Source organism: Oncorhynchus mykiss, chromosome 24 (genome assembly GCF_013265735.2).
Source record: "Oncorhynchus mykiss isolate Arlee chromosome 24, USDA_OmykA_1.1, whole genome shotgun sequence".
Classification (NCBI taxonomy): Eukaryota; Metazoa; Chordata; class Actinopteri; order Salmoniformes; family Salmonidae; genus Oncorhynchus; species Oncorhynchus mykiss.
In genome coordinates, this window is record NC_048588.1 from 7,478,053 (window position 1) to 7,503,353 (window position 25,301).

Here is a 25,301-nt window from a genome sequence, read left to right on the forward strand (position 1 = left end):
GAGCTTTGACAGCAGTGGGGAAACTCGGGTCATATTCAACTTAATATTTAAACACGCAAGCGGAGTAGATACCAGATGAAAGCAATCAGGATCATTTCCCATCGCTGAACATTTTTGGTAGAAGTAATTGCTTATTTTAATGTCCGTCCAGCCTCTGCAGTCTGAGAAAGAAGCTGTTCTTGTAGCGTTAGATCTTCTCTTTCCTGGGAGTGATAGATCATCGGAAGAATCTCTCTTTCCCTTTCTCTCTCTCTCACACTCTCTCTCTCTCTCTCTCGCTCTCTCTGTGATGAATGGTTATTTTGCGCTCATATGCTGCTATCATGCTGCTGACAACATGTCGCTCGAGAATCTTCTCCCGCTATTCTCTTTGTTGATCTTGCGCAACCTTTTTGAATGGACTCCATCGTGTCCTTCAGTTTTACGAGCAACAATAAACACAGTACATTGTTTCTCACTTACACGTATCCAGACATTCATTGGGACATTTGAGGGATTGAAAGACAAAACACGTGTACTTTGTTACAGTTGATGAAAAGCTAACGCTCTCGTAGTTGGTCAGTTCTAACGTCCAGTACAGTTTGACACTTGTTGATGAGGTTTGGGTGGGAACTCAGTGATAAGTCTGGGAAAGTTACCATCTTAGTCCTTGGTGTATTGTAAACCACAGTAGTGTCTGTTTGAAAAGTCTGAGGTTTCTCTTGACTGTATCCCAACACAAGGCCCTAAGGCTATGCTGCTTTGGAAACTACAACAGTAACATTCACCCTTTTATAAGGTCAATATTCAGATTTTCTCTTTCATTTGATTCCAAATCTTTCCTCTCGGCTCTGAGGTTCTTTGTTGTGTCTTGGTTGTAAACTCACAGCTGCTTTCTGCAAACTAACCCTTGACTGTCTGGCACGGATGTTGACTGTTAACTGTGACTGCTCACCCACGCAACAAACACACACAAGTACACAGCGTGTATGCAAATGACTGATGTCATGCACCTCATCTTAACAAAGCTTGTTGTAAAGCATCGGAGGATTCTTATCTGATGTAAATATGTCGGTTAGTATGAAACAGAGGTTCTTTGTTTCTCATAACAGATTGTTGGAGATCCCCCTTTTTGTGGCCAAAACCTTTTTCTTCAAATTTCCAAACAACCAGACAGAGACTGGATCATAACACTGTAGAAAACTAATGTGAGTTCCTCATCTATTGATCCAATTAATTCATTCTAGTGAATATTTACATGCACCTGGAACTCAACAGGGAAACACTATCCTGTTCAGATTTCCCCTACAGCCCCATCACCTTTCAGCCTTAATGTCCATGTCTACACTTGACACTTACATGCGACTTCTGCTATCAGAGTACGAAGATTGCATTGAAAAGACCGGTCTAGGCGGAGAAAAGTTGCTTTAGGTCTCCCTAACCACCTCAGGAGGTGGTCAGGGAAGCATTGTGTGCAGGATTTCTCCTCGGTCTGGACGCAATCAGGCTACTGAAAGTGCATACAAGTCTCCAACCACAAGTCTCCAGAAAAGAGGACACTTTTTCATTAAGCGTTGGAGGAAATACGTTCCTAGCATGTGAGGAACGTGTTTGCTGACCCCATAAATTTTTTTTTTTTGTTTGCTAGAGTTATGCTAACGTGTTTGCCATCTCTTTAGCTTTGCTAGTTAGCATGCTGGCTAGCTTGAGGTTAGCTGGCAAGTTAGCTTCAGTAGTTGGCTACTGCCATCCAGTTGTTGTTGTGTAATCAGATTTAGCCTGTTCCGCCATTTGCAGGATGCAAACTGCATTTGAATATAGTGTGGGAAAAGGGAATCCGGACACAATGTGGACACAGTAGACACATTTAAATGTAGGTGTAGATGTGTTCTGAATTCCATGACCAGAACTCCATTGATCAGAATACAAAAGCTGCATGAACTGTCAAGTCTAGACACAGCCAATGAGAGTAGAGAAAGACTGTACAGTATGTTGACTTCGTAAAGTCCGATGGGGCTGTTTCAGCAGGTCTGAGGGAGGGAGTCGATTGCGCTGGGGACCTCCAGGCACATCTGAAGATGGTTTTGCAGCCCTGGAGTTAAGCGTTGCCCCACTGAGAGAGCACAGCCAACTGGGATGTGTGCGGGCCTGCACTTTCACTATAGGATTGGTTACAGTACATCTCCCCCTGTGCCTTGGACACCTGACACTATAATGCATAGATATGAGGCTCTCTCTGTCTCTGTGTGCGTGTGTTTTTATGCAGTCTTACGTGGCTGAACACAGTTCATCAGAAGTTCCCCTCAGTCCCTTTGAGCACACACCAGCTCCCCCAGAGTCTGAGGAGGACAGGCAGTGGGTTTCACTGGGATCATTTGATATTCCTCTCAATAGAGAAACCATGAGCCTCTACCACTGTGCTGGTCAAGGCTGCTGCTCTGACAATACTAGACAGGAATCCTCCTCCTCCTGGTCATCCTCCACGGCCACCTACGTCAGTCAGTCTGTCCGGTCTCTGCTGAGGAGTCACACAATGCTGCCTGTCGCCAATTACTCCACCATAGCTGCTGTCTGAAAGGGCTATTGTGTCGACATTCTGCCTCATTTGAAGTACATTGACCGAGGAGGGGATTTAGAGGAGAGGGTCACCCAGGACCCAGCCACCCCCAGACTCCACACTCTAGGCTTCAGGAATGAGTCAGTGCCCCCTCCAACACTCCCCCATTCCCTCCTCCCTTCCTCCCCTTCTCTCACAGACCTCTTCACCTCTGCTCCACTTGCAGCATGCATCAGAATTCACTCAAGTACTCAGACACAGGCATGCTTTCACAGACAGACCACACCTGCACACCTCCAACCTCACATTCGCTACATTCCTCAGTGTACTCCCTTTGAGGAGAGAGCTCCTGTTCCCTAATAGAAGATGATCTGGATAAATTCCGCCCAGGTCACAATGTTATCTTTGACAGTTAACGTAACTACATAACACAGGACCACAGTGTGAATCCTTAGGTCCTCGCTGTGCTGGGCTGTGCTAGGCTGTGCTGGGCTGGGCTGTGCTGGGCTGGGCTGTGCTGGGCTGTGTGTGTGTGTGTGTGCGTGCCTGGTTACATGCATGTGGGTGTCTTCTCTCAGACTGAGGCGTCTTCAGGGCATGTGAACCGACAGGGGGGGGGGGGTGAGACTTCATCAGTAGAAACTCCATCAGAGCACGCTCACGCTGTCACCATGAGCAAACACAGACACACACCGCGCACGTACTGTACAAACAACCCCCACAGCGTCCTGCCCTCAACACACCTCCAACGGTAGGATCCCATTGCATACACTAAACACACACATACTATTATACAGCACACATGGAGAGGACTTCTAAAGAGGAGCAGAGCACAGGTTGTATTATCAAAATGCCTCAAATCAGCTGAAAGCCAACGCTCCCTGTCACTGCTACACACACACACACACACACACACACACACACACACACGCAATACACCACCATCATATACTCTCTCCGCTCCTTACAATACAGGACCCTCGTCTTCTGCACTGCTGGTCAAACATGCATTTACTAATGGACTGCTTGGTTTAGGTGCGTGTGTTCGTCACAGTCTAGTATAGTCTGATGGATAGATTGTATGAATGGGGGGGGGGGGGGAGCATTCATCCTGCTCCAAACCAAATTACTGTTTGTGATGGTTGGCTCACGATGTGCACCTATGCACACAGCAGTGAAGACTGCTGAGGGGAGGAAGGCTCATAATAATGGAATGGCATCAAACACATGGTAACCATGTGTTTCATGTATTTGATACCATTCCTCTCCATCTCACATCTCACACTCCTCACATCGATTTGCTGCTTGTTGTTCTCCTGATGAAGATCTGTGGACAATCGCAGGAGGTTGGTGGCACCTTAATTGGGGAGGACGGGCCCGTGGTAATGGCTGGAGTGGAATGGTATCAAACACGTGGTTTCCATGGTTTCCATGTGTTTGATGCCATTCCATTCGCTCCATTCCAGCCATTATTATGAGCCATCCTCCCCTCAGCTACACTTCAACTATCCAGAAAATCCAGAAAATCACATTGTAGGATTTTTAATGAATTTATTTGCAAATGATGGTGGAAAATAAGTATTTGGTCACCTACAAACAAGCAAGATTTCTGTCTCTCACAGACCTGTAACTTCTTCTTTAAGAGGCTCCTCTGTCCTCCACTCGTTACCTGTATTAATGGCACCTGTTTGAACTTGTTATCAGTATAAAAGACACCTGTCCACAACCTCAAACAGTTACACTCCAAACTCCACTATGGCCAAGACCAAAGAGCTGTCAAAGGACACCAGAAACAGAATTGTAGACCTGCACCAGGCTGGGAAGACTGAATCTGCAATAGGTAAGCAGCTTGGTTTGAAGAAATCAACTGTGGAAGCAATTATTAGGAAATGGAAGACATACAAGACCACTGATAATCTCCCTCGATCTGGGGCTCCACGCAAGATCTCACCCTGTGGGGTCAAAATGATCACAAGAACGGTGAGCAAAAATCCCAGAACCACACGGGGGGACCTAGTGAATGACCTGCAGAGAGCTGGGACCAAAGTTACAAAGCCTACCATCAGTGACACACTACGCCGCCAGGGACTCAAATCCTGCAGTGCCAGATGTGTCCCCCTGCTTAAGCCAGTACATGTCCAGGCCCATCTGAAGTTTGCTAGAGAGCATTTGGATGATCCAGAAGAAGATTGGGAGAATATCATATGACCAGATGAAACCAAAATATAACTTTTTGGTGAAAACTCAACTCGTCGTGTTTGGAGGACAAAGAATGCTGAGTTGGATCCAAAGAACACCATACCTACTGTGAAGCATGGGGGTGGAAACATCATGCTTTGGGGCTGTTTTTCTGCAAAGGGACCAGGACGACTGATCTGTGTAAAGGAAAGAATGAATGGGGCCATGTATCGTGAGATTTTGAGTGAAAACATCCTTCCATCAGCAAGGGCATTGAAGATGAAACGTGGCTGGGTCTTTCAGCATGACAATGATCCCAAACACACCGCCCGGGCAACGAAGGAGTGGCTTCTTAAGAAGCATTTCAAGGTCCTGGAGTGGCCTAGCCAGTCTCCAGATCTCAGCCCCATAGAAAATCTTTGGAGGGAATTGAAAGTCCGTGTTGCCCAGCAACAGCCCCAAAACATCACTGCTCTAGAGGAGATCTGCATGGAGGAATGGGACAAAATACCAGCAACGGTGTGTGAAAACCTTGTGAAGACTTACAGAAAACGTTTGACCTCTGTCATTGCCAACAAAGGGTATATAACAAAGTATTGAGATAAACTTTTGTTATTGACCAAATACTTATTTTCCACCATAATTTGCAAATAAATTCATAAAAAATCCGTCAATAGGCCTCCCGGGTGGCGCAGTGGTTAAGGGCGCTGTACTGGGTTCGCGCCCAAGCTCTGTCGTAACCGGCCGCGACCTGGAGGTCCGTGGGGCGACGCACAATTGGCCTGGCGTCGTCCGGGTTAGGGAGGGATTGGTCGGTAGGGATCTCCTTGTCTCATCGCGCACCAACGACTCCTGTGGCGGGCCGGGCGCAGTGCGCGCTAGCCAAGGTGGCCAGGTGCACGGTGTAGCCTCCGACACATTGGTGCGGCTGGCTTCCGGGTTGGATGCGCGCTGTGTTAAGAAGCAGTACGGCTGGTTGGGTTGTGTATCGGAGGACGCATGACATTCAGCCTTCGGGAGAGACCGTACGGGAGTTGTAGCAATGAGACAAGATAGTAGCTACTACAACAATTGGATACCACGAAATTGGGGAGAAAAAATAGGTAAAATTAAAAAAGTAAAAAATAATCCGTCAATGTGATTTTCAGGATTTTTTTTCTCATTTTGTCTGTCATAGTTGAAGTGTACCTATGATGAAAAATACAGGCCTCATCTTTTTAAGTGGGAGAACTAGCACAATTGGTGGCTGACCAAATACTTTTTTTGCCCCACTGTATATAGCAACGAATTGGCGAGGGCACTAGAACAGTCTGCAGCACTCGGCCTCAGCCTACTAGAATCTGAAGTCAAATGTCTACTGTTTGCTGATGATCTGGTGCTTCTGTCCCCAACCAAGGAGGGCCTAGAGCAGCACCTAGATCTTCTGCACTGTCAAAACTTGGGCCCTGACAGTAAATCTCAGTAATACAAAAATAATGGTGTTCAAAAAAAGGTCCAGTTGCTAGGACCACAAATACAAATTCCATCTAGACACCGTTGCCCTAGAGCACACAAACTATACATACCTCGGCCTAAACATCAGCACCACAGGTAACTTCCACAAAGCTGTGAACGATCTGAGAGACAAGGCAAGAAGGTCCTTCTATGCCATCAAAAGGAACATAACATTTGACATACCAATTAGATCTGGCTAAAAAATACTTGAATCAGTTATAGAACCCATTGCCCTTTATGGTTGTGAGGTCTGGGGTCCGCTCACCAACCAAGAATTCCCAAAATGGGACAAACAAAACTGCATGCAGAATTCTGCAAAAATGTAAAACACCAACGCCGATACCTGTTAATGATCAAAATCCAGAAAAGAGATGTTAAATTCTACAACCACATAAAAGGAAGCGATTCCCAAACCTTCCATAACAAAGCCATCACCTACAGAGAGATGAACCTGGAGAAGAGTCCCCTAAGCAAGCTGGTCCTGGGGCTCTGTTCACAAACAGACCCCACACAGCAACACCATTAGACCCAACCAAATCATGAGAAAACAAAAAGATAATTACTTGACACATTGGAAAGAATTAATAAAAGAACTGAGCAAACTAGAATGGTATTTGGCTCTAAACAGAGAGTACACAGTGGCAGAATACCTGACCACTGTGACTGACCCAAACTTAAGGAAAGCTTTGACTATGTACAAACTGAGAGCATAGCCTTGCTATTGAGAAAGGCCGCCGTTGGCAGACCTGGCTCTCAAGAGAAGACAAGCTATGTGTACACTGCCCACAAAATGAGGTGGAACTGAGCTGCACTTCCTAGAGAGAGAGAGAGAGAGAGAGAGATCAGGGGGCTTGAGAGAGGCATGCGAGCTGGGCTGGCTTGGCCGGCCGGCCGCTCCCCTCCCAGGCTGCCCCTGGCTCTCCTAATTACTTCCAGACAATGCCCTGTATTTCCCATCGCCGTGGTTACAGGTTCCACCGCCCTCTACATTCATTGTTGGCCGTGGGTCCCGTGGGGAGAGGGAGGGAGAAAGAGGAAGGACTCGGAGGGAGGGAGCGAGGGAGGGACGGGGAGGACTAGAAGAGAGAGGGAGTACTCGGAGAGAGGGAGGGAGGACTCGGAGAGGGGGAGGGAGGACTCTGAGGCAGAGGGAGGGAGGACTCGGAGGGAGGGAGGACTCGGAGGGAGGGAGGACTCGGAGGGAGGGAGGACTCAGCGGGAGGGAGGACTCGGAGGGAGGGAGGGAAAGGGAGGACTCGGAAAGAAGGAGGGAGGGAGAAGGAGGTAGGATTCGGAGAGAGGGAGAGAGAGGGAGGACTCGGAGAGAGGGAGGACTCGGAGAGAGAGAGAGGGAGGGAGGACTCGGAGGGAGAGGGAGGGAGGACTCGGAGGGAGAGAGAGGGAGGACTCGGAGGGAGAGAGAGGGAGGACTCGGAGGGAGGGAGAGAGGGAGGACTCGGAGAGAGGGAGGGAGGGAGAGAGAGAGGGAGGACTTGGCGAGAGAGAGAGGGAAATAGTCTTTGTTTTGTTATTATTATTTATTATATATGTATATATTATATTTTTACATTTTCAGACAGACAACAACAGCAAAAGTATAGTAGGAATTAGTGTTTGTATTAGATTTGTTTGCACTGGTTTGACTCAACACTTTTCATGCAGCCATTCTGTACGGACTAGAGAGGGTGTGCTGTTTTTGGTGAGCGTCAGATCGGAGCATGTGTCCTCGCACCTCTTAACTTAGCTGATTGAATCATCAGACAGTCATGTCATGTCACCAGGTTTTATCGATTTGTTTTGGTGTCGGGAGGCTGGGACACCGATGTCTTGCACAGCTGGTGCCTTGTAACCCGAGAGCGGACTACTAAACCTCTTGGATCTTGGAGATGTCGAAGTTATTGGGTGCCAACTGCTGTCCTGGGGAGTCGGTCCCATCTCCCTTCCCTCCCCTTACGCTCTCTCAATCTTACATGACCGTCCGCATCACACACACACACACATCCTACATGTCTTTATGCGGCACGCACGCACAATCGTACATTGCCGCATGCGTCACACTCTCAACGGTACATGGTCTTCCGGGACATCCAGCCCCTGACCGGAACATAAGGTTATCTTATCTGTACGCCAGTGACATTGGGGTATATCTATTCTAAACCTTTGACAGTGTTTTATGGACCCTGCCTTGTGACTGAAACCCTGGAAAATCCCAGTGAAAGAGGAGAGATCCTGAAGCAGGTTAAAAGGGGGATTAGAGGTGGGAGGCTCGCTGAAGCCCTTGAGAAGGGTATGCGTGCCCAGTTAGTTTAATACAAGGGTGTGTGTGTGTGTGTGTGTGTGTGTGTGTGTGCTCGGCCTAACAGCCTCGCTCCCACTAACACCCATCAGATAAGGCAGGGGCCCCTGTAGTCAGGTGATGTAAAGAAAGTGTTCAAAGGGCCCCTCTCGTTTCTGTAGAACCACGGCGCCGACCAGGGTCTCCCTGTTAAATTGCAGGCTTTGTGGGTCTTTTGAAAGAACAGGTGGTTTTGTGTGTCTCTCCCTCCGTGAGGACTTCCCTGTTCTACAAGGAAATTACAGAGCAAAGACCCCTTTTATAGACCTGTGATGAGAGGCCCACTATAACTGTACTGTCTGCTTGCTCTGAACAGCTCTGGTGTGTGTGTGTGTGTGTGTGTGTGTGTGTGTGTGTGTGTGTGTGTGTGTGTGTGTGTGTGTGTGTGTGTGTGTGTGTGTGTGTGTGTGTGTGTGTGTGTGTGTGTGTGCCCCCCACATGCCCCCAATTGTCTTCATGGTCCATTCCGCACCCCTCATTGAAACTGCAAGACTCGCAATATAACAATACACTTAGATTGTCTTGTGTTTGCACATCAACATTTCTATGGCATGTTGCCAGGAAGGACATGGGACAGCTGTGATATTTACACCCACATGAATGCGCCATGTGCCTGGGAGAACCCACTGTCCCACTCTACTAGCCATGATGCTTTTTGTCCGTACGCTGCTGAACCAGGTCGGAGAGAGGGAGAGGGATAGGGAGGGGAGGGGAGGGGGGGGGGGGGGCGTTTAGGAGTGGGGTTACAGTCCTGCTGAATGGGGAGATTCTAATGTAGTTATCCACTCTCAGGTCAGGTGTGCCTCCGCAGGGAGAAGAGAGAGTGGAGGCTCCTAGAAAGGCTACATTGTTGATCCAGTGTGCCCACTAGCTCTGCTTCTAAGACAATAAGGACATAGAGACTGAGTAACTGAACACACAGGACAGGGGGTTTCATCTTTGATCCAGCCCTGCAGGCTAAGACTGACCCCCCCCGCCCTTTTTTCTCTCGTGAGTCTGAGGGCTTTTCCACATTCCCTACATAATTTCACGATTTCCTCCAAATGTTTTATAGTTCCCCACTGATAATTCAATGACGCACTCCCAGGGACCGGATTTGTTGTTCCAGTGTGGCGGAGAGAGGGGCAGTTGTGTGCTCCTGCCTGTGTTGTGTGGCGAATTGGTGTGCGTGTGTTGCTCTGTGGGGTGTCCCTTGACATCCTCTTAAATATAGATTTCCTACTATTTGACATTAACTTTGGTCCGAGATCAGATCAAACCGAGGGTACCCTCTACGTTTGATCGCTACTATCCTAAAAGATTTGCCTACTTTTATCTTCAGGCCCAGAGCACCACAGTCTCACACACACATGTCTGGTGGCCCATTCAGACAGGAGGAGAAGCGTGGCTTAGTACAGAACGTTTCCAGGGCTGGGACACACCAAGACAGGAGGAGCTTGGGTTTCAGCCAGAGCATCAGGGTTGATCAGGGCTCAGGGGCTTCCATGGTTGACTGGGGGAAATTTGTCTCCCCCCCATCACCTTCTCCCAGTGGGACAGTCAGCTGTTCCCAGCTCCCTTCAGCCCTTCTTAATGCAGTCTCTCTCTCTCTCACACTCTCACTCTCACTCTCACACACACACACAACCCAGCAGCAGCAGCATTCCTCTCTGCTGAGGTCACCTGGCTCCTTTCTCTCCTACAGCTCAATTACTGACTTTATTTTCACTGGGAGGAATGTACCCTTTCTTTGATAATAACTGTATACAATAACTTGTATTGTATGTGTGTGTGCGCATGTGCAGACATGCATGTGTGAGAGCAAGAAAGAGCAAGTCAGAAACATTACACATCCTCCACAGACAAATCACACAGCCCTCAGTCACTTCCTGGTTGTCTTCCTGAAAGGCTCCTCTGTGGATTGGCTGGTTAGTCAGGCACACAGTGTACTGAGCCCCAGTCACGTACTAATGAAAGTAGTAGATGTGGTGCGGTAGTAACGTTGTGGGGGGGGAGGGGGAGGGGGGGGGGGATTTAACGAGATAAAAATGGAACAAGAATGTTCCTTGGCCATGGATGCCATGAATGGGAACTTGAAACATGTCAGCACTCTGAAATTACTTGATCTGACCATGTATCGGATAACATGCTTATTTTGGCATCCAAAAGTTGTTCACGTGTTTTAAAGGGCCTGTCATCAAAATAGAAGATACTGTGACACCTGAGTAGTCTGGGGTGGGGTGTTCATGTGAATCTATCTCTGTGTCCTGTAGAGTATTGAACGTGAGGAGCCAATAGAGGTGGATCCAGCCCCTGTATCCCCTGCACTGGAGAATGGACACTCTACTACCCCAGGTAATGACTGTTCTATTCTCTACCATCTCAGCTACAGTAGAAATACAGCCATACTCACCATCCCATGTACTGTATGAGGGGATGTACTGTATTTTCTCAATGCTTGTCCAATCAGAAAACTCGACTGTGTCACATGGAAAAAGCTCGCCAGCCAATAACAACGTCCCGTATGAAAGCACGGCCCCTGTTGCCATGCGGATGCCCCACCTACCTATCACCGCCACAACCAAAATGGCTGACCCCTCAGTTATGAAGAGCGAATCTCCCACCAGTCCCGTACGTTCTCAGCCCTCGCCTGTATCAGAGCCTACTGACAACAACCAGCCTCAAACCATCCCAGAATCCCCCATTCAACCAGGTAAGAGGCACCAGACATCAGCTAAAAGCTCTTGACTTCCATATGGTTCTATGGTTCTTCTCAAATCAATCAATCAATCAATCAAATTTATTTTATATAGCCCTTCGTACATCAGCTGATATCTCAAAGTGCTGTACAGAAACCCAGCCTAAAACCCCAAACAGCAAGCAATGCAGGTGAAGAAGCACGGTGGCTAGGAAAAACTCCCTAGAAAGGCCAAAACCTAGGAAGAAACCTAGAGAGGAACCAGGCTATGTGGGGTGGCCAGTCCTCTTCTGGCTGTGCCGGGTGGAGATTATAACAAAACATGGTCAAGATGTTCAAATGTTCATAAATGACCAGCATGGTCGAATAATAATAAGGCAGAATAGTTGAAACTGGAGCAGCAGCACAGTCAGGTGGACTGGGGACAGCAAGGAGTCATCATGTCAGGTATTCCTGGGGCATGGTCCTAGGGCTCAGGTCCTCCGAGAGAGAGAAAGAAAGAGAGAATTAGAGAGAGCATATGTGGGATGGCCAGTCCTCTTCTGGCTGTGCCGGGTGGAGATTATAACAGAACATGGCCAAGATGTTCAAATGTTCATAAATGATCAGCATGGTCGAATAATAATAAGGCAGAACAGTTGAAACTGGAGCAGCAGCACAGCCAGGTGGACTGGGGACAGCAAGGAGTCATCATGTCAGGTAGTCCTGGGGCATGGTCCTAGGGCTCAGGTCCTCCGAGAGAGAGAAAGAGAGAAGGAGAGAATTAGAGAACGCACACTTAGATTCACACAGGACACCGAATAGGACAGGAGAAGTACTCCAGATATAACAAACTGACCCTAGCCCCCCGACACATAAACTACTGCAGCATAAATACTGGAGGCTGAGACAGGAGGGGTCAGGAGACACTGTGGCCCACTCCGAGGACACCCCCGGACAGGGCCAAACAGGAAGGATATAACCCCACCCACTTTGCCAAAGCACAGCCCCCACACCACTAGAGGGATATCTTCAACCACCAACTTACCATCCTGAGACAAGGCTGAGTATAGCCCACAAAGACCTCCGCCACGGCACAACTTAAGGGGGGGGGGGGGGGGGGGCGCCAACCCAGACAGGATGACCACATCAGTGACTCAACCCACTCAGGTGACGCACCTCCTCCAGGGACGGCATGAGAGAGCCCCAGTAAAGCCAGTGACTCAGCCCCTGTAATAGGGTTAGAGGCAGAGAATCCCAGTGGAAAGAGGGGAACCGGCCAGGCAGAGACAGCAAGGGTGGTTCGTTGCTCCAGAGCCTTTCCGTTCACCCTCCCACTCCTGGGCCAGACTACACTCAATCATATGACCCACTGAAGAGATGAGTCTTCAGTAGAGACTTAAAGGTTGAGACCGAGTTTGCGTCTCTGACATGGGTAGGCAGACCGTTCCATAAAAATGGAGCTCTATAGGAGAAAGCCCTGCCTCCAGCTGTTTGCTTAAAAATTCTAGGGACAATTAGGAGGCCTGCGTCTTGTGACCGTAGCGTACGTGTAGGTATGTACGGCAGGACCAAATCAGAGAGATAGATAGGAGCAAGCCCATGTAATGCTTTGTAGGTTAGCAGTAAAACCTTGAAATCAGCCCTTGCTTTGACAGGAAGCCAGTGTAGAGAGGCTAGCACTGGAGTAATATGATCAAATTTTTTGGTTCTAGTCAGGATTCTAGCAGCCGTATTTAGCACTAACTGAAGTTTATTTAGTGCTTTATCCGGGTAGCCGGAAAGTAGAGCATTGCAGTAGTCTAACCTGGAAGTGACAAAAGCATGGATTAATTTTTCTGCATCATTTTTGGACAGAAAGTTCCTGATTTTTGCAATGTTACGTAGATGGAAAAAAGCTGTCCTTGAAATGGTCTTGATATGTTCTTCAAAAGAGAGATCAGGGTCCAGAGTAACGCCGAGGTCCTTCACAGTTTTATTTGAGACGACTGTACAACCATTAAGATTAATTGTCAGATTCAACAGAAGATCTCTTTGTTTCTTGGGACCTAGAACAAGCATCTCTGTTTTGTCCGAGTTTAAAAGTAGAAAGTTTGCAGCCATCCACTTCCTTATGTCTGAAACACATTCTTCTAGCAAGGGCAATTTTGGGGCTTCACCATGTTTAATTGAAATGTACAGCTGTGTGTCATCTGCATAGCAGTGAAAGTTAACATTATGTTTTCGAATAACATCCCCAAGAGGTAAAATATATAGTGAAAACAATAGTGGTCCTAAAACGGAACCTTGAGGAACACCGAAATTTACAGTTGATTTGTCAGAGGACAGACCATTCACAGAGACAAACTGATATCTTTCCGACAGATAAGATCTAAACCAGGCCAGAACTTGTCCGTGTAGACCAATGTGGGTTTCCAATCTCTCCAAAAGAATGTGGTGATCGATGGTATCAAAAGCAGCACTAAGGTCTAGGAGCACGAGGACAGATGCAGAGCCTCGGTCTGATGCCATTAAAATGTCATTTACCACCTTCACAAGTGCCGTCTCAGTGCTATGATGGGGTCTAAAACCAGACTGAAGCATTTCGTATACATTGTTTGTCTTCAGGAAGGCAGTGAGTTGTTGCGCAACAGCCTTTTCTAAAATTTTTGAGAGGAATGGAAGATTCGATATAGGCCGATAGTTTTTTATATTTTCTGGGTCAAGGTTTGGCTTTTTCAAGAGAGGCTTTATTACTGCCACTTTTAGTGAGTTTGGTACACATCCGGTGGATAGAGAGCCGTTTATTATGTTCAACATAGTAGGGCCAAGCACAGGAAGCAGCTCTTTCAGTAGTTTAGTTGGAATAGGGTCCAGTATGCAGCTTGAAGGTTTAGAGGCCATGATTATTTTCATCATTGTGTCAAGAGATATAGTACTAAAACACTTGAGTGTCTCTCTTGATCCTAGGTCCTGGCAGAGTTGTGCAGACTCAGGACAACTGAGCTTTGAAGGAATACGCAGATTTAAGGAAGAGTCCGTAATTTGCTTTCTAATAATCATAATCTTTTCCTCAAAGAAGTTCATGAATTTATCACTGCTAAAGTGAAAGTCATCCTCTCTTGGGGAATGCTGCTTTTTAGTTAGCTTTGCGACAGTATCAAAAAGGAATTTCGGATTGTTCTTATTTTCCTCAATTAAGTTAGAAAAATAGGATGATCGAGCAGCAGTAAGGGCTCTTCGGTACTGCACAGTACTGTCTTTCCAAGCTAGTCGGAAGACTTCCAGTTTGGTGTGGCGCCATTTCCGTTCCAATTTTCTGGAAGCTTGCTTCAGAGCTCGGGTATTTTCTGTGTACCAGGGAGCTAGTTTCTTATGAGAAATGTTTTTAGTTTTTAGGGGTGCAACTGCATCTAGGGTATTGCGCAAGGTTAAGTTGAGTTCCTCAGTTAGGTGGTTAACTGATTTTTGTCCTCTGGCGTCCTTGGGTAGGCAGAAGGAGTCTGGAAGGACATCAAGGAATCTTTGTGTTGTCTGTGAATTTATAGCACGACTTTTGATGATCCTTGGTTGGGGTCTGAGCAGATTATTTGTTGCAATTGCAAACGTAATAAAATGGTGGTCCGATAGTCCAGGATTATGAGGAAAAACATTAAGATCCACAACATTTATTCCATGGGACAAAACTAGGTCCAGCGTATGACTGTGACAGTGAGTGGGTCCAGAGACATGTTGGACAAAACCCACTGAGTCGATGATGGCTCCGAAAGCCTTTTGGAGTGGGTCTGTGGACTTTTCCATGTGAATATTAAAGTCACCAAAAGACAAAGGGTGTTTCAAAGGATATTATGGCTTACGGAGCAGAAGAAGTCAGAGATCACCAAGCGCAACATAGCTTCTGCGTGTAAATCAGCTAGAAAGATGTGTCGGCATCGAGTAATTGTCTCTGGATTAGAATATTATCCGCTATGACTACAAGGTCCGATAGGAATTCAGGGAACTCAGTGAGGAACGCTGTATATGGCCCAGGAGGCCTGTAAACAGTAGCTATAAAAAGTGATTGAGTAGGCTGCATAGATTTCATGACTAGAAGCTCAAAAGACGAAAACGTCATTTTTTTTTTTGTAAATTGAAATTTGCTATCGTAAATGTTAGCAACACCTCCGCCTTTGCGGGATGCACGGGGGATATGGTCACTAGTGTAGCCAGGAGGTGAGGCCTCATTTAACACAGTAAATTCATCAGGCTTAAGCCATGTTTCAGTCAGGCCAATCACATCAAGATTATGATCAGTGATTAGTTCATTGACTATAATTGCCTTTGAAGTAAGGGATCTAACATTAAGTAGCCCTATTTTGAGATGTGAGGTATCATGATCTCTTTCAATAATGACAGGAATGGAGGTGGTCTTTATCCTAGTGAGATTGCTAAGGCGAACACCGCCATGTTTAGTTTTGCCCAACCTAGGTCGAGGCACAGACACGGTCTCAATGGTGATAGCTGAGCTGACTACACTGACTGTGCTAGTGGCAGACTCCACTATGCTGGCAGGCTGGCTAACAGCCTGCTGCCTGGCCTGCACCCTATTTCATTGTGGAGCTAGAGGAGTTAGAGCCCTGTCTATGTTGGTAGATAAAATGAGAGCACCCCTCCAGCTAGGATGGAGTCCGTCACTCCTCAGCAGGTCAGGCTTGGTCCTGTTTGTGGGCGAGTCCCAGAAAGAGGGCCAATTATCTACAAATTCTATCTTTTGGGAGGGGCAGAAAACCGTTTTCAACCAGCGATTGAGTTGTGAGACTCTGCTGTAGAGCTCATCACTCCCCCTAACTGGGAGGGGGCCAGAGACAATTACTCGATGCCGACACATCTTTCTAGCTGATTTACACGCAGAAGCTATGTTGCGCTTGGTGATCTCTGACTTCTTCTGCTCCGTAAGCCATAATATCCTTTGAAACACCCTTTGTCTTTTTGCTGTTTAGTGTCTTCTATGAAGACATGGACCCCCAGTCTCAGCCGAGGTCTGGGCTCTCCTCGCCTGTCAGGTAAGAGGGATCTATCAACTCGGGCCTGTTACTAGAACTGGAACTAACCACACTCACACAATGTTTTATTCCCACAGTGTCCTTATCTGTTCGTTGATTTGTCATTTGCAGAAAAGTCCTTGTCCGCTCCCCCGAAGTCAGTGACTTACTCTGGCCTCATCCAACACAACACAGACGGGTGAGTGAACTATTCTTTACTCAGTCCTAGAGAAGTGAAATAGTCCATGCTTTAACCCACATGCCAGAACCGACTTGCCATTTCGAATGGCCTCATTGTGGCCTAAGTTGATGTGTGACACTCCTCTGTCCTCCGACCCGCAGGGTGGAAGATGTGGGCGGGGACCTGCCCTTTGGGAGGGGAGTTGAGCGGAGGCGGGAGCTAGTGAGGTCACAGACATTGCCGCGCAACATTGGCGCTCAGGCCCGCTGGTCCATCTTTGAAAAGCTGGATTCTGAAGCCAGCAGGTACCACCCTCTCTCCTCCCACCATCATCTCACTTTCTATGCCATCCGTCCCTAAACTGATAGGTCCTCTCCTTTTCCCTTGTATTATCCCTCCTTTCTCCTGGGTAATTCTTAACTCATACTTCGGTTGCGTCCCAATTCTCTACACACTCTCATTCTCTCTCTCTCTCTCTCTCTCTCTCTCTCTCTCTCTCTCTCTCTCTCTCTCTCTCTCTCATTTAACAATGGTGGAAAAACACCACTCAACCACGGGAAGTGTGCAAGTGTACACTTCGGGAGAAAATAGGGACACGACCTCTGTCATGTTTGCTGGCTCATTGTGTTGACCCCTGTCCCCGTTCCTCTCAGTAGGTCCAAGCCCATGGACTCCAAGCCCAAGCTGAAGCGTTCTCAGAGCTTTGGTGTGTCCAGTGCCAGCAGCATCAAGCAGATTCTTCTGGAGTGGTGCCGCTCCAAAACCATAGGATACCAGGTGAGACCGTGGTGACAGAACACGGCTACACACCGGAACAGAGTCCTGGGCCGTATTCACAAAGCAAACTCAGAGTAGAGGCTGATCTAGGATCAGGTCCACCTGTTATGAATACACCTCTATAGTAGCCAGTAACAAAGATGATGAATATGGAACTGTCATCTGGTCACCTGAAATGGATCAACTACACAGGAGTAGTCTTTTGTCATTTTTGCTAGCTCCTGAAGAGGGCATTAAAATAACTCTCCTGGTTTCTCCATGGGTTAAACCATTAGCACATAGCGGAGCGTTGACGTGTTAATGAGAAGCAACTTGCCATGGTTATTCTGCATACTGAACTAAGCGTACTATTGTAGTATAGTGTGTGTGTGTGTGTGTGTGTGTGTGTGTGTGTGTGTGTGTGAACATGCATATCCGTGTGTTTTTGAGTTACGGCTCATTGCTTGGGCTGTTGGCTTCACTCTGCCATGCACTCTGCAGCAGCTGTGCCAGTCTGTCCATGTGGCTCTGGTTAAACAGAGAGCTGTCACGGGCCAAGGCCGGCCCCGCAGAGCAAACAGCACCGGCCGATTCCCGCAGGCAGCTCCTCCTCACACTCAAATTAGAGACCTGACTGACGCTCAAGTTGTATTTTCCCACCGACACACTGAGGTTTTTATAGTCTAAAGGACACAAAAACCGTGAAATTACACAGTTCTGAAATCATGTCCAATTGGAGAGAAACTGAGCGAGACGCAGGTAGAGGAATTGAGGATTCCTCCTCTGTTTTCCACATTATGACAGTGGGACCGACAGAGAAACCTGGGAGAGGTCATTTCATAAAGTTAGAATAGGTAGCCAATCATTTTTCTAGTTTTTTTTTTGTCTGTCTGGTTTATTCTTACGTCTCTTTTACGGTACCTCCGTATCCCCCCCCCCCCCCCCCCCCCCCCCCCCCGCTAAACACATGTGCAAATACACCACGCACACTCAGAGACATTTACAGTCCAGACACACACACAACCACACACTCCTAACTCTGTCTCGCCGTCCCCAGAACATAGACATCCAGAACTTCTCGTCCAGTTGGAGTGACGGCATGGCCTTCTGTGCCCTGGTCCATTCCTTCTTCCCCACTGAGTTTGACTACAATGTGCTGACGCCTGCCGACCGCAAGCACAACTTTGAGCTGGCCTTCGGGACAGCAGAGTACGTAACTTTTACATTGTAATACGCGTTATGTATACGTTCTGTATTTCTGAGCATTGTACACACACCCCTGTCTTGGATCATGTTGGAACGATTCATCCTTCATCATCCTTCATTATGTCGGAACATTGTAAGATCATATCAGTGGGACAACGCTTTATGTATCGGGCCTATTCATGTGCATATCCAATGTCGCTCTCCTCTTGGTTTGGTAAAGCTATGGACACTACAGTGCAATGAAGGCGATCCCAAGTTACCTGTGTAGATACATTTAGAGTCCCAGTGTCCCTGGCCACCACGCAAGGAGAAATAACATGAATGGAATCACCTTCAGATTCCATTAATAGCGTTGATACGTGGAACATTGTAGCACTGAGATGACCTTACAATGTTGCTGTTGCATCTTGGTAAATAGTGTCTCCAGCCCACACGTTAAGCCAGCGAGGCAGCCGCTGCCAGAGAATACCCTCTCCCCTCCCCGGGTCCCCGCAGTAACCTCCTCTTCCCTCTGCTCTGCTTCCATCCACTCCTCTCACATTCCTCCAGCCTGACCTCCCCACTGAGAACACAGCTGCTGCAGCACAGCGTCTCGTAGTCCTGCTGACACATGGATGCATGCAGAACACTGACACAGTATAGATCAAAACCATGTGTGCCTCTAGCCACATACAGAGAGAGTTCTAACACATGAGCTTCTGTACAATACCACAAATTAGTCAACATTGTTCCATGTGATCTATTTGCCTGGTCCCAGGTCTGTTTGTCTTGTCTTACCAACCACTCCGAATTATCATAAATATGAGTTGGGGAAAACAGTTGTAACAGATCTGGGACCAGGCTAATGAACGATCAGCCCCTTTAACTAAGGAATGACATAGATAGTCCTAGTCTCCTCCTGACTTGTGCCGTGCCCTCTGTCTGATTCAGGGAGAAGGCGGGCTGTGACCGGCTCATCGAGGTGGATGACATGATGGTGATGGGGCGCAAGCCGGACCCCATGTGTGTCTTTACCTACGTCCAGTCCATGTACAACCACTTGCGCAAGTTTGAGTGATGAACGATGACCTGGCAGCTACTCGACAACATCACTGCTCCACCACCACCACCACCACTCTCTTGCCTTCAGCGACAGCAGCAATGCACACTGAGAGACGACACTTCCCCCTGCTGTAACGGACAGAGTATTACATGTATTTCTCCAGTTTGAGAGATGTTTCACTCTGCCATGTTGAGTGCTCACAGCTATTCACAAATACAAAAGGCTGTGTTATCTCTGTTTATGTATGAGTGGCTGGGTGGTTATTCGCTGAAAGTTCTGTGTTATGTTTCAGAGAGGGGGGGAAGGATCTTCCCCCCCCCCCCCCTTTTTTTTGGGGTGACCGACCATGTTTAAGGCTTATATTGGCACAGTTGCTGTTTGAGAGAATGGGACAGGTTGCGGAATCAACTCTTCGCTGGGGAGAAAACCTAGTCCCTTTTTGAAGAAGCTGCAAGAGGACATGAACAGTAGGCCTATAACACTGGACCAAGGACAAAGGACTGAGGATCCAGAGGATTGACCCTGTGGATCAGCCTACATCCGATGTTATCATCATTTGGTTCCTTCTAGAGTTGTATTTGTTCAGGCCTCATTGACTTTATTGTCCCACTGTGGTTTCTCAGACCCCAATGTGTCTACAAAAGGCCTTGCATTGCAGCACAATAGAGAAGCTATACCAAAGTGTGCCTTTACATCAGCCGGACAGAGGAACCCAAGTACACTCACTATAAAGTTGAAGGGTATGCCATTTAACGAGCTAGAACTGCAAAGATTAACTGCACATATGTGCCCACTAGGTGCAAATGTAAAACGGGCTATGTTAATAGTGTTATTGCTATGGTTGTGATTTTTATTTTGTTTTCATAGACCAAAAAAAGACAAAGAAATCCTGAATAAATTGTTACTTGTTTCACACACACCTTTGTTTTTTTATGTCATAATTTTATAGTCGGGCTGTCAGTTAATTAATTAACTTGAGTTAACTTTTTGTAATTTTAGTGCACAAATTTTTTTTTGCGTGATTATTTGTCTGAAAACATCCGAAAGACATCATCTATACAGGTTAAAGAAAGTGTGCTTTATCAATTTACCAGATTTTGAATACCATTACTTTGGACAAAATCAAGACCTTAAAATTGTCAGCTAACGTGAATTCAAATTGAACTCAACAAAACATTTCACCATTCGTTGGATTTAGGTTAAAAGTTAGGTGGAAAAAAATATGAAATGCCCTTACATTGATGACTTTTTGCAAATCCAGTCAGTTTTGCACAATATCATCACAGATGTTTTGGTTTGAAATGACTTGGTAACAACGTTGGTTCAACCACTTTTTGCCCAGTAGGTTGTAATGCTTTTTGTATGAATACAAATCTTAAATTAGAGCTCCAATTAAGCAAATTAGGCATTTGTGATTAATCTGATTAATCGACAAATCCTGCAATTAACTTGATTAAAAGTTTTTATTGTTTGACAGCCCTATTTAATATATATATATATATATACACATATATATATATATATATATATATATATATATATATATATATATATATATGTATATGTGTGTGTGTGTGTTTAAAGGTTTTAGCAATACTTTAGCAATAAATGCACACATTTGAGGACCAAAATATGATTTGATTATTTTGCACGATCCCTTCACATAAAAGGGAAAAAAGGAATGGGGTGGGCAAGTCAATTGAAATCATTACTAATTGGCTCATTAAAAAAGAAGATCTGGAGTTGGTTTTTGTACAATGTGTATTCCTCTAAACCCTTCCAGCTTCGTTCAGAAATGTACATTTTAGGATTTGTGTACGTTGGTGTATTTAGAGCTTTTCTCAGAAGTTGCACGGCTATTAATGGGAATGGAAAACGATCACTAGGCTAATTGACTTCAATACACAGGAAGAGAAAGTGTGAAACCAGCCTTTGAAGTTGCTAGGCTTTTTCCTGTATAAAACAATAGTTAGGCTATAGTAAACTACTTACTTTTACTTTTCGTTCATCCTAACAGCAAATGGAGGACTAAATAACAAATATGACTCTCGCAGTGAACATGGTAGAATACATTAGGCCTATGCAGATTGACTCTGCTTGGTGCGTCCAACAAGGTCTGCCTGCCCTGCGCTCTAACCTCCACGGGGTTCCTCTTTGCAGTCGATTGCCCTGGGATGAGATCTGACAGTCTGACACAGGGAGTGTCAGACAATAGCGACAGCGGAAACAGCGGGTTTATACACCATTGCTGCTTTCATCTGTTTCTTGTCAATTCGTGGCAACGTCACCATCTGCAATTCAGGATTAGAGAGGTGGGCACTAGGCTCCACTATAGGCCTATAACACCTGAACGTGCCCAGATTAATTTGGAGTGGACCGTGGGCGGTTTGTGATTGAGATGGGAGTTCCCGCTATAAGAGGGCACCGCTACCCAGCAGTGAGCGCATCATTTACGTATCAACAGACCGAGCTGTAGAATTATGTCTCTCTTCATCAATCATGAATTCACTGCACACAGACTGACTGACCAGAAAGAGATGGATTTTACAGCACATTTTGGAGACCAAGGTCAGTGTAAAGGTAGGCTATGTAAATAGTTTTCAAATGTTCAAGCTGTAGGCCTATGCGTAAAAGCTTACCATCAACGTAAAAAAAATGTTACAATAGTGACAGTTATATTTGTTTATCGACTTTTACAGTGTCCTTTAAGATTATTTTATTATGAATAGCATTTATTAATTAAATTGTCAATATTCTGTCTAGATTTTGCCTAAAATAAATAGAGCACAAAGAAACAAACAAAAACAAAGTCATAATATATAGAAAGATATCCATTGACATGAACAGGAATGCAGATGAAAAGAAAACGAAAACAAACATTTCTTTTAATTAATTGTCTTGAATAATTTTATAACACTATACCGGTATTTTGGACTACTTAAATAATCATCTATGAACCATATGTTTGGCCAAATTTAAATTAAAATGTTCAATTCTCACATTTTTTGTTTTTGTTGTTGTTAAGACGTGAGGAATGACAATGGACTTTCATCACCTGAACCTGAGAGAAGCGGGTGTACAGAGGGCCAGAGGAAGCGCAAAAGAACCATCTTCAGCCACGCACAATTGTCTGAGTTGGAACAAGCTTTCGCGCTGACGCCGTACCCAGACATCACTCTCCGTGAACGCTTGGCCGCACATACGCATCTACCTGAAAGCAAGATACAGGTTTGTGCAGTGATTATAACTAAAAGTTAGTTATTGACAATTTCTGTATATATCTATGCATTTAGGCTAGAACAACATATTTACCTGACTCTACTCATTGTTCATAGGTGTGGTTCCAAAACAGACGGGCAAGAAGTATCAAGAGTGGAAGACTCACCAAATCAACTAAGCCTACTTCTGGAAGAGGAGGTGCAACATGCCAACCTCTCCCAGTGGTTCCCTCCCCTGGTCCCTCCTTCACTCCAACCACAATGGGGGAGATGTTCCGACCAGGCCAGATTCAGTGTGACGATGGTCAGCAGTTTTACTCCGACTGGATCCGTCTCTACAGCAACCCTGTCTCTCATCAGCCTACACCCGTCTCCCCAAACCTGGCAGAATCCCTACTGTGGGAGGAAGACCGCCGATCTCACCTGGGATCTCTTGCTACTACCACTGCACCCATTGGAAGGCAAGCACACTCCACACGGCCATACCGGGATGGGTTCAACCAGCCCTGTGTGGGCACCTCAGGGTATAGGAACTTTAATCTACAGACTCTAGCTGTCTCACAGGAAAGATATAGTCATCAAACCTCAGTGGACCAGGTTGTCACCTCCCATCCACAACAGGTGTATTGGGATGTGACTCAAGGACAGGGTCATCATCCTCAGGTGGGCCCCCAGACCTCCATCGGATACATCTCAGACCTGATCTATAATGCTGCTATTGTCACCAACTTCCTGGAGTTCTGATGTCCTGTCCCTGCTTACCTATAGCCTGGTTGTCCCAGCTCTGGTGGTGCTATCTCTGGTGGTGCTATCCATGAGGTGGCAAGACAACACAAACAGATGTGGGACCACTAGGCTATACCGCTTGCTATACCTGCTGAAAGTATTCACACCCCTTGACTTTTTCCACATTTTGTGTTTCAGCCTGAATTCAAAATGGATTCAATATTATTTTTCTCATCCATCTACACACGATACCCCACAATGACAAAGTGAAAACATGTTTTTAGACATTTAAGCAATTTTATTGAAAATGAAATACAGAAATATAACATTTACATAAGTATTCACACCCCTGAGTCAAAATACTGTAAACTCACCTTTGGCAAGTATTACAGCTGTCTTTCTGGGTAAGTCTCTGAGTTGTGCACACCTGGATGGTACAATATTTGCACATTATTCTTTTAAAAAATCTTTAAACTCTGTAAAATTGGTTGTTGATCAATGCTAGACAGCCATTTTCAAGTCTTGCCATATATTTTCAAGACAATTTAAGTCAAAACTGTAACTACGCCACTCAGGAACATTCAATGTCATCTTGATAAGCAACTTCAGTGTACATTTGGCCTTCTCCTGTGAATTTGTCTCCTGGGTCTGTTGGAAAGTAAACTGAACCAGGTTTCCCTTCAGGATTTTGCCTGTGCTTAACTCTATTTTGTTTTTAAAAAATTCAAAAACAAAACTCCCTAGTCCTTGCCGATGACAAGCATACCCATAACATGATGAAGCCATCACCGTGCTTCAAAATATGAAGAGTGGGACTGAGTGATGTGTTGTGTTGGATTTGACCCAAACATAACGCTTTGTATTCAGGACATAAAGTACATTTCTTTGCCACATTATTTGCAGTTTTACTTTAGTGCCTTGTTGCAAACAAATTCATGTTTTTAAATATTTTTATTATGTACTGGCTTCCTTCTTTTCACTGTCATTTAGGTTAGTATTGAAGAGTACCTACAATGTTGTTGATCCATTATCAATTTTCTCCTATCACAGCCATTAAACTCTGTAACTGTTTTAAAGTCACCATTGGCTTCATGGTGAAATCCCTGAGCAGTTTCTTTCCTCTCCAGTAACTCAGTTAGGAAGGACACCTGTATCTTTGTTGTGACTGGGTCTATTGATACACCATCCAAAGTGTAATTAATAACTTCACCATGCTCAAAGTGATATTCAATGGACGCTTTTTGTTTTACCCATCTACCAATAGGTGCCCTTGTTTTCGAGGCATTGGAAAACCTCCCTGGTCTTTGTGGTTGAATCTGTGTTTGAAATTCACTGCTCAACTGAGGGACCTTACAGATAATTGTATGTGTGGGGTACAGAGATGAGGTAGTCCTTCAAAAATCATGTTAAACACTATTATTGCACACAGAGTGAGTCCATGCAACTTATTATGTGACTGTTAAGCACATTTTTACTCCTGAACTTGAGGCTTGCCATACATAACAAAGGGGTTAAATGACTCAAGCCATTTCAGCTTTTCATTTTTTATGAATTTGTGCAAATTTCTAAAAACATAAATCCACTTTGACATTATGGGGTATTTTGTGTGTTGTTGTAACACAACAACATGTGGAAAATATTAAGGGGTGTGAATGCTTTCTGAAGGCACTGTATGTGTGTTGTCTGTCTCTCCACATTGGCAGAATCTGTGACCAATTGACCAATTTTGTTTGTTTTTATTTTGTTGTTAAATGTGTGAATCTTATGTCTTCCATTAGCTTGTGAATAATCGTAATAATCGTTTAATTCATCCAAAGAGGAATATATTGATCTATTTCACCGTAGTAATGATTGATTAGAAGTTTAAAATGACCTTTTTTAAAAGAGTTAAATAATATAATATATGGTTACAGAGATAGGATGACCTATAGGATAGCCCTCTCGTAGTTTTATTTTGTGGGGTCTTTGATGGA

General features: G+C 45.6%; 1 protein-coding gene across 5 annotated transcripts in view; it reads left to right on the forward strand.

Annotated features, from left to right (window-relative positions):
- LOC110503636 (smoothelin-like protein 2) overlaps window positions 1-20,303 on the forward strand; it is a 23,790-nt gene extending 3,487 nt beyond the window's left edge. For 4 of the 5 annotated variants that reach the window (XM_021582070.2, XM_021582072.2, XM_021582071.2 and 1 more), the window contains exons 3-10: window positions 10,796-10,877; window positions 10,993-11,235; window positions 16,158-16,220; window positions 16,332-16,398; window positions 16,542-16,685; window positions 17,034-17,157; window positions 18,194-18,345; window positions 19,273-20,303. In XM_021582070.2, the coding sequence (XP_021437745.2) occupies window positions 10,796-10,877; window positions 10,993-11,235; window positions 16,158-16,220; window positions 16,332-16,398; window positions 16,542-16,685; window positions 17,034-17,157; window positions 18,194-18,345; window positions 19,273-19,399 (1,002 nt within the window). In that variant the 3' untranslated portion in view covers window positions 19,400-20,303. The remainder of the gene's footprint in view (window positions 1-10,795; window positions 10,878-10,992; window positions 11,236-16,157; window positions 16,221-16,331; window positions 16,399-16,541; window positions 16,686-17,033; window positions 17,158-18,193; window positions 18,346-19,272) is intronic. The other variant, XM_021582073.2, reaches the window with a different exon arrangement.
- Window positions 20,304-25,301: the final 4,998 nt, after the last annotated feature.